A 10352-nucleotide genomic window follows, 5' to 3' on the forward strand; every position below is an offset into this window, starting at 1 on the left:
CCACCACCACCACCACCACCACCACCATTCTGAGTAGGAGAAACAGGAAGAGTGATATGCAGAGTCCATACTGCCTTTGATCTAATTTTCTTTGCAAAATTATTTTTAAGCCATTGTCCATTTGGAGAGAGATGATTTAGTCAAAACACAAAATCCTAGATACCAAAGCATGTAAATTCCCTTACCTAGCCACGTGTGCACTACTTGTGGCAGAAGGTTGAAGGTGACCAAGGCACGAGGGTACTGCTGTTTACCCCAGGATGTGGGACTCTCAGCTGTACCTCATATGTGGCCCAGGCCACCTGGACTCTCTGATGCCCAGACTGAGAGAAGGGATCAGGGTCAAGCTAGTGAAGTTCAATTTCATTCGTATTTTCTGGAAATGTAAATGTCAATAGAGGCTTTCTCCAATACCATGCTTTAGAGATAACTGCCTGAGAGGCACTGCTCCCCAACTTTTACGACCACACAAGTCCCCAACGCTTTTAACAGAGGAAACCCAAAGAGCTAAGAGGTAAACAGAACAGAAAACAGCAGAGAGAAGCTGAAGGGAAAAGAGGCTTGAATCTTTCACAAGTCTGCCCAGGGCTTAACTCTGTAGGAGAATATTGGAAAAACACCTCAGATAAAAAGCGCTAGTTACCTGAGAAGCAGGTTTTGCTACTATTTTATCCCACGTTCAGGAAACTCAGCCTCACATCAGTTGAAATGAACAGCTTAGATCAAGTGTCAGTAACGAGGAGAAACCCTGAGTGCAAGAGCTCCTTTTTTCCACAGAGAGAAACCGCCGCTAAGGCACCACTCACCCCTGACAAATAGCGCTCGAGTTTCTTATTTAGGAGGAAGTAGACGGCGAGGATATGACAGGCGCGGTTGGAGAGCACGGTGTTGATCACGTCGCTGTTCTTGTAGCCTAGCTTCTCAGTCATGTGCAGCACTACACTCGGGCTCAGGTCTTCCAGGGAAATCCTGCACAGCACAGGGACAGAGAACTGGTCACCTGTCCACCATCACAGAGAGGCTCCGGGGCCTCCTTAGGGATGCTCACAAATATGGCAGCACAGGACACTCAGGTCTGTGCATTCACTCGTTCATCCTTCATTCACTGGATGTTTTATTATGAAGACGTTCACACATACAGAAAAGTAGAGGGCATAGTATAATTACCCTAGGTGTACCCAATGCCTGGATGTCCCAATTGCTAACACTTTGCCATGCTTGCTTGCTTTACATATTTATTTATCGCTAAAGTATTTTAAGTCCCAGACTTCATAACATTTCATCCCTAAACACCTCAGTGAGCATCTTTAAAGGTCAAGGAAATCTCCTGCAGGATCACAACACCATCAATACACCCAACAGAATTTTAGTAATCTCTTAATAATCTCTAAGATCTAGACTATATTCAAATGCCTCCAGTTGTTCCCAGAGTCCTCTACAATTTGACATTCTCTCCTTAAAATGTATTTATTGGCCCTGGGTGGAGCCCACACTTGAGTTGGGTGTAAGTTGGGCTGGGAAGGGAGAGTAGGCAGGGGCCAGCCCAGAACAGTGTGAGCTCAAGTTCACAAATAGGGAATTTGGGCCTCGGCTGCAAAGTAGGATAATCCGAGGACAGGTTAAAGCTTCTTCGCAGGAGTATTATAAAAATAAATTCCTTGGGATAGAGTGCCAAAGAAATATCAGGCATTCATTTGTTCATTCATTCACTCATTCATTTATTCAACAAGTCCCTGCCTCATGAAGTTTCCGTTCCCGTGGGGAAGAGAGAAAATAAATTCATTTAGTCTTCATGACAGTCTTATGAGTAGGTACTATTATTGTCCCCACTTTACAGATGAAGAAATGGAAACCCACAGCAGCGAAGTAACTTGCCCAAGGTCACATAGGCAGGAAGGAACAACCCCAGAATTCAACCCAGGTAATGTGGCTCAGTCTACAGGCTAAACCTTTACACTTACGGCCTCTCGAATAAGCAGACACCCCGAATGGCTATGGAGGACAAGGCGGCGGGCTGCAGAGTATAGAGAGTAAGTTGGTAGCAGGGGTGAATGTTCATTAGCTAGGACATCCTAAATCCCTTAAGAAGATACAAATACGGCATTCTGTGAGCGGTAAGGCTAGCTAGCAAACCTGTAGACCCCCGCCAAAGGATGCGAGGACATTTTTGATGGAATCTCAGAACCATAACACCCTGAGAAACCACACAGTGCAACCCATAATGATACAAGAGGAAACCGACTAGCCAAGTCATAGGCCAGTTGGTAGGGGCAGAAACAATCAACCTAGGTCTGCTGACCCTCTTCCACCACCGATGGTGTAATCTACATCAGCATGCCCTCTGCTAAATTTGACTAAGTGCCATCCAAACAAACCCTCCCAAGGAGCCACGAAATCTACCTTCCTCACTCCTGTTGGCCACAAAATCACAAATTCTAGATAAAGGGTAAGAATGGAGCTGGAATAACAAATGGTAAAAAAAAAAAAATGTTTGTTGAGAAAGAATACAATTACTTGAAGATTGCCAAAACACTTAACACAGATGGCTCCTGTTTGAATCTACCTGGTAATGTTTGTGTGGGAGTGGCCCTGCCCTGGCTAATCAGACCACCATCACTTGACCCCATTCCTGGCCAATCAGACCACTGCCTGTGTGCCCTGCCCTTGGCCAATCAGACCAGGACTACATTCAGTCGGCCCCACCCTCTACCAAGAGATGTCCCCGGGAGGGAGAGTGCTCTAGATGTGGGGTGCCACCAGGGTGGGGCTGGGGGTTGGAGATGAGAGGAGAGACGTGAGTGCGGCAGATACCCTATCTCTGTCTTTCATAGACTTTTCTCTTCAAAAACAGAAGAGCTCTGCCAAAAAGACTGTCTACTGACTCTTGGATGAGAATAATTTCTTAAACAGTTTTCAATAAGCAGTGTATATATTTGATGCTCTCCGATATTAGTTATTGAATTTGTATGATCTCTCCATGTTTAGATAATATAGACAACGGTAAAATGTTCCAGAACTCTAGTTGTAATTCTGAGTAAATTCTCATTAAATCCTCCACTTTGATCTAACTCTGTCCTGTGTTACCAAAGACCTCCTTGCCTTCCCACCCTCTCCAGAGCTAAAAGTATATTTTATGGCTTCAGAAAAAAAAAAATTTCTTTCTCAGGACACATGTTCTTACCCCATTTATCTGTGGGCTGGTAAGACCAGAAAAATAATTCTCATTTTTTTCCTGTCTTAAACATCTTTCAAAATAAAGATTGTAAATAACATATGCCACCCCCAACAGTTTATAATTTCATTTTCATCACTTAAAAACTGAACACCGATTTGCCTCTAGTGTAATATGAGTAACAAGCCTTACATAAACAGAAGACACTGAGCTCTGTTTTCTTTATTATACAAGATCTTAACCATTTTTACAATCTACCTAACTAGTTCATGTGTAGCCTTTAGGCTTCTGACCAAGTCCAAGTTCAAAAATTTCTAATCAGGCAAAACCAGTATAGGATACTTGAGTTAAAGTTTTAACCTGCAAAAACCTGTCTACAACCTGTGGAAAAGCTACAAAATGAGACACCACAGCATGATTCTTCTCGAATGAAGAGTTGGCCAACAAGGAGAGACTTACTCCTAATACCAGCTCCACTTCTTTCAACAAGCTGCCATGTTGAGTGGACTGATCACGCTCACTTAGACTGTGATTACATTAGCTTAATAACTAATTTGGCTGCCACCACTGCCCCCTCCTTTAACAGGAAGCATACCTGTGTGCTGCTCTCATTATGAGCGTTGATAATGAGGCATGGCCCCTCAGCCTTGCTTTCTGTTGCACATTGGGGTAATAGTTCCGGTGTCTGTTTCAGATACTGGCCCAAGTCGAGCCGGTGTTGGAAACCAGGTTATTTCCTCGGTAACCTAGACTTTGTTTAAATTACTGCCCACGAGTCAAATGCTAGAAATCTAGGTGGCAACCACCTCATCTAAGGCCATGGTGAGTGTAAGTAGCATGGAGACAGACACCAGAAATGTCCATCCATGCCCCCTTAAGTTCTTCTAGAATTTCCTCCAGAAGCAAAGCCCATCTCATTTGGATAAATTAGCATCACAGCTTTCACATCACAGGCTTGGTGGACATTTCCAGACCTTCCTGGGCATTTTGAAAATACGATCACAAGAGGGCACCTCTTTTCCTGCCCTGTCAGTCCCGCACTTGTCCCCCTTCATCAGTGGTTCTCCTGCTGTCATCAGAGATTGACCACTCTGGTTCTTAAGGAAAAGGAATCAATGTGGGGCCCAGTCTGAAGGTGTCTGACCCATGTGGTCCCCACACTTGCTCTGAAGTAACGGAGGTGAGGGCCCTCATTTCCTCACTCAGGTTTAGTTACAACCACATGTCAAACGAGTAGGAAAAAAGTACAAAGAAACGTTTTCTTGTGCTCATTTTCAAGTCTGTAGTCAGCACCGCAGCATGGCGACGCGGTGTCCCCGTGTCTCCATGCTGTGGATTCCTTCCTTAAAGATTCCTCCTCATGGGGTCTGCTAAGGGGAAGCCTTCACAGGGAGTCCACAGGGAAACATGGCCTGAAGCTAATGACTCCTTTAATTGCCTTCTCTTCCTGTCCCCAACATTTTAAGGCAGGGCACTGACTTCAGGCCGAAATAAGCATCACAGCAAAGAAGCAGCAAAGGAGGAGCTCGAGGGGTTTTTAAAAGGGGAGAGACACAATTCCATTGGATTCTGCCTGATGCTGGCAGAAGAATCCATGGATCGCTCTTTCTCTCTCTGTCTCTGTCTCTGTCCCTCTCCCTGTCTCTGTCTCTCTCTCTTACACACACACACACACACACACACACACACACACACACACACACACACACATTTGGGCCATAGTTAGCCTAAAGCATCCCTTTGAATCAGAGAGGAGCACCTGTCTCAGAAGAAACAGCCCCTGGGTAGCAGGTTTGACAAGGGGAATGTGGCCTGGATTTCAGCCTCCACCCACCCTCCGCTGGGTGTCCCCTGAAGGGTACATAGGATGGCCTGTCCACACTTCCTCTTGTGCACTGAGGTGGGCTTGTCTGTGGCTGTGTGGGTGCAGAGGGGGGAAGGGCAGCCAAGAGAAGATGCAGCTTGTCCAGAACTATTCAGGGCTCATAGGACAGGCCCCGTCTGGCGCTAGAAGGGGTCCCTCTGTTGTGTGCACTTGATTACCTGTTGGGATAGGTGACATTACATGGCACTTTGCCCATGTAATTCTCATTAAGCCAGCGATTGGCCAGTGCCTGCTGAATATTGGGCCTCTTCACAGGATCAGGTTCCAGGAGAGAGCGCAGGAAGTTGATGGCTCCTGTGAAGACATTCGGCAAAGAACACACCAGGGTTACAGGCTGAAAGCAGACACCGCTGAGACTCAAGGCAGGTGACCCACCACCTCTCCTGAGCCACTGCTTGTTCAAAAGCTCTACCTGGTACATGGAAAAGCAAGAGGCATTTTGGGGTCCCCAATGCCCTGTACTTCCCAACACAACCTGTGATCTTTTCTTGTGGTCCACTCTAAAGGTGAGTGTCAGAGATGTTCTAGTTACAGGCTAGAAGGGATGAAAGAAAGTAAAGAGAAAACGCTTGATCTCAACGTAAGTTTTTGAGCACTCAGAAAGGAATCAGAGGGTAAAGGCATTCTAACTTGGCCCTCACTGTGCAACAGACACCCAGAGTCTCAAGAGGCCGGGGAGGTCCTGTTTTCTTTCTGGTCCTTTCTTTTAAAACCATTCTCCATGGCTGCCCATTTAGTCCCCAGACTCTAAACTGATGGTACAGCACCCTGACCATCCGGGGCCCATGCCCACTTAGCTGAGCCGATCAGATCGATGCAGCACCAGAGAGCCAGTTTTTGCTGAAGTGTTAAGGAAACTCTAACCGCAACTCAAGTTTTAAAATTCTAGTTCGTGGACAAAGTTCTGGCAGGCGCCACATTGGAAATCCACGTCTTCTGGATGGGCCTTCTCCTTTTGTGCCGTCCCTCAAAAAATGAAGGGGTTGCTTGGGTACAAAGTATGCCAGTATAGTCTGTCCTCCTTTTTCAGCCTCCCAAAGTTCGCTGCAGTCACACCAGTGACACTGAGCATGGTGGGTAAGAGAAAGATAATGAGAAACACTGACAAACTCCAAAATCCCTACAGCCCCTTTTCTTTCCATCCATGGCAAAAATGGTTTTGTTAGATGACCTGGGTCTCCTTTTGTTAAACGAACGTTTACGGAGCACCTGCCGTCCACCCAGCACTAGGGATAGAAAGCCGGTTCATCGCCAGGTAGAATATTTGCATCCTTCAAGATTTATAACAATCGAGACAACTGCACGACATGGAAAAATTGATCTATAGTGCACATGAGGGTTACAGGCTCCAAAATTGTTCAGCATGCCAACACGCATGTCCTCGGGCGGGTGAAGAATGCCAGGGACTGCTTATAAAGGAAGAGGGTGCTTGTGTTGTGGGACCATGATATTTTCTTATCCTATACTCCTTATTTTATGGAACACTGTTATATCGTCTTTGCAATATAAAAATATTGTTTATGTAGTTTTGTACCTGATATCCAATTTCCAATATGTCAAGTAATAGATCCAGGAAAACTCACCTGAATTTACTTGGTCCCCAACTTTTCTACCCTTTTCTCCAAAGTTATTTTTCAGTTTTCTAAAATAATCTAACCTTCTGAGGAAAAGTCACAAAAATTCTCATTTTCTCACAGGCTTCAGTTGTCATTTTGAAACTCCTTTACAGAGTGATGGGAGTTTTCTGTCAACCCATTTTCTGCAGGGTAGAAATGAAGCCATCAAAAGAGGGGCTAATTGTGATGCCAGGATCAAGCCCAAAGAGAGGACTTTTGCTAGGTCATGCCACCAGGTAACTCCTCCAGGTGAGTTCCTATACAGTTGATGAAGTCACCAGAAGGTCATCTCCCTCTAAAAATGTAATGTAGTAGGTAAAGAGATATGTGTAGATGCTAGACCAATCGTGAGATACATTTAATACTCTGAAGTTTGATAGCGGGGTCTCCAAATTAAACTTTCCTAAGATGTTCTTCACTGGTTTGAAAAGCAAACAGATCTCCAAAAAGAGGGGTTCTCTATCTCCCTTCTCTCAGCTTCTCTCCATTGCAAGAGTCTGATGGGTGCTTAATTGGGGACATCTGTTGGTCAAAGAAAAAAGACATGGGCTTAATGAATTGAAATGGGGAGGCTGCTGAGATATCGATGCTTCTAAGACATTCCTGTCGTTTACCCTCAAAGGACCTCAACAACCACCCAGGCTTTCTCAGAATATGATTAACCAGAAGAGCTAAGAACAGACTGGACGTGCGTTTTTGTTCTATTTTCAGAACCAAGCGCCCTGCATTGCCACAAATTGCTGATGAGCCCAAGTCATTTTAGTCCAAATCTCTACTGACGAATTTTATAACTTTGGACATCACAAACATGGCATGATGATCTGAGAAGGACTTTGAAGACATCGTTAGAGCTCTTTCATGTTGGTGTTAGGGTCTTGAAAACCCCTGTGACTCATGAGCAACAGGGATTAAAACAATCCTCCACTGTCCTGGAGAGCCGTGGCAGGTATGACTACACATCTGTCACACTACATTCTTCTGAGCTAGCATGTGGGCTCTCCGTTCAGGCCCAAGAGTGGCAGTGACTGACAAGGGGTGCCCCCTCTCCGTGCTCCCCATCACACGTTTGGCACTCACCCCTCTGGTGCAAACCCTACTTTCCTTCCCGAGGCATCAGCTTTCCAAAGCCTGGCCTCGCTTTTGTGGGCACCTTGATACTGTGCCTAGGAAAGGGCTGCAGGACATAGAGCCATCAGACTTGTCGCGTTAGTGTAGCCCATCGGATGCCAGTGGAGTCCCATCCCCACCTGAGGCGCCTTCCTCGTCACTGCCCTGGCGAAAGCAGCACTGACAACGATTTGACAGCTGAGCCTTCTCAGGAATCTTAATTGGCATTGGCTCACCCCTCACAAATGCTAACACCTTGTCTGCGGCTTCATTTCAGTGACTTCATGGTACAAAAACCACTTGAAGTGGAGTGACTGTTTGGAATGTATTATGAGTGCCATCACTGAGGTGTGGTGACGAAAAGGTAAGCTGTCTGAAAAATGCATAAGCCATGAAAGGCATTCACGACTCTGTGAAATACAAGCGCCAACAAGCAGGAACAGAAAGTGTCTAGAGCGAGAATTGGAAAAGCCCCAAAAGCTTAAGTTTTCAAACTACAAACAGTCCCTGATTTACGACGTTTCGACTTGTGATTTTTGGACTTTTCGACGGTGTGAAAGCGATACACATAATAAATTACCTGAGACATTCAACACTGTACTATAAAATAGGCTTTGTGTTGGATGGTTTTGCCCAACTGTAGGCTAAGGCAAGAGTTGTGAGCACATGTAAGGTAGGCAGGGCTAAGCTGTGATGTTCGGCAGGTTAGGTGTAGTAAATGCATTTTCAACTTACAATATTTTCAACTTACGATGGCTTTATCAGGACATAGGCCCATCATAAGCCAAGAAACATCTGTCCATAGCAGACATGAGGAACAATTCTTCGAAACCATGTGAAATGGACTCACAAGGACAATGACACTGTGTTTTTTCCAATTCAAATTTAGCCCAAATTATTCCAACTTAATCTAAAAAAAAAGTATACTATTAAGCAATAGATGTGGAGACATCATTACAAATATGAATGACAGGATCGTCAAATAAACACGATGTGTTAGTGAGACACTTCATAAAATGGCATATTTTCAATTTGGACATTTCAGTTTTGCTATTACTCAAAACATATGGACCACAGATAATACCACCAAATCTGGGGTGGGAAGATGGGGGCAGACGCATCTTATATGGAATAAAATAAAGAAAGGGAGAAAAGCATACAGTATAGAAGGAAAATCCAGGTTTGGGAGTCAAGCAGACATAACTTCAAAAATGGAGACGCTACTTAATCTGAGACTCAGTTTTATCCTCATTGATAAATGGGGAATAACAGTCCTTACCTTGCAGTTGCTGTGACAACAAGAGATGCTATGAAAAGCACTCACATATGGCCATTGACTAAAATGGCAGCTACTCTTGTTTACCGGTAGTCTAGTATTGGGAGATGTAAACAGATGGTATCGTAAATGAAAGTGGATCAGACTGGTTAGAAGGGAGAAGAGATAAACTTGTGAGCTGCACAGGGCAGAGAGTTGAAGAAACAGGGGGCTATCAGAAGGGCAGTGGGTGATCCCCAAACTGAAGGCATTCACTCTGTAAACAAGATAAGATGCCTTAGCTTCTTATCCCAGCAGCTGATGCAACAGCTCTGGCCCCTACCACTGACCCTACAGCATTGGGCCAGTTTCCAGCCTGAGGAGTTGAAGAACTTGTGGGCTGCCTTCCCAGGCCACACACGTTAACACTCGAGTCAGCAACCTAGGTTTGCTGGACATCTATTATGTGCAAACACTAGGCTTGATACCTGGCACAAAGGGTTAAAGCCCTAGTTGAGAAAGATATTTACATATTCTAATAGAAAAAAAAAAAAAGGAGGGAGTCCGGATTCCTCAATGTAAAATCAGATATAAAAATGCAATTCATGCTTGGCAAGCCAAGACAACGAAATCCTGTAGGAACGTGAAGATCTTTAACAAGCACACACAGAGCTTAAGGCCAAAGTCAAACTCTCTGCTCAGAAAAGGAGCTATTCGAGGTGGGGCACCAACTCTGGTGATGCTGAAATCGCTCGGAACATTTCTAACATATGTTCTTTGGAATTTCCTTTGGACGACTTTTTAACTTCTTCAGGGGTGCGACTTTTTTTTTTTATTAGTTTCAGGTGTACAAGACAACATGGTGATTAGACATTTATAGTTATACACCTCACAAAGTGATCACCCTAATAAGCCTATTACCCACCTGACACTGTACATAGTTATTACAATATCATTGACTATATTCTCAGGGATGTAACTTTTCCTTCTTTAGGGGAAATTTAATTTGCACGTTCAGAAAAACACTTAGAGCCCAGCCCACTAAGTCTGGGTATAGATTTAGGGGGAAAACCAAGTTGGTTCTGAAGTAATGAGATTGATTTCCTTGTGCTTTTAACGCACCGCCCTGACCTTGCGTGCCTGGCCCACCCCAGTGACAATTGCAGGCTGAACTGCCTGTCCCTCCCCCCACTGCCTGTCCCTCCCCCCACTGCCTGTTCCTTCCCCCACTGCCTGTTCCTCCTCCCCACTGCCTGTCCCTCCCTCCACTGCCTGTCCCTCCCCCCACTGCCTGTCCCTTCCCCCACTGCCTGTTCC

The 10352-nt window shown here is 45.1% G+C and overlaps 1 protein-coding gene across 1 annotated transcript in view; it reads right to left on the reverse strand.

Annotated features, from left to right (window-relative positions):
* The window catches only part of HUNK (hormonally up-regulated Neu-associated kinase), a 127463-nt gene that overhangs the window by 26546 nt on the left and 90565 nt on the right, over positions 1 to 10352 (reverse strand). The window contains exons 6-7 of the mRNA XM_019662810.1: positions 5216 to 5351; positions 807 to 969 (exon numbers count right to left, since the gene is read on the reverse strand). Of these exons, the coding sequence (XP_019518355.1) occupies positions 807 to 969; positions 5216 to 5351 (299 nt within the window). The remainder of the gene's footprint in view (positions 1 to 806; positions 970 to 5215; positions 5352 to 10352) is intronic.

This window comes from Hipposideros armiger, unplaced genomic scaffold (assembly GCF_001890085.2).
Source record: "Hipposideros armiger isolate ML-2016 unplaced genomic scaffold, ASM189008v1 scaffold_381, whole genome shotgun sequence".
Lineage (NCBI taxonomy): Eukaryota > Metazoa > Chordata > Mammalia > Chiroptera > Hipposideridae > Hipposideros > Hipposideros armiger.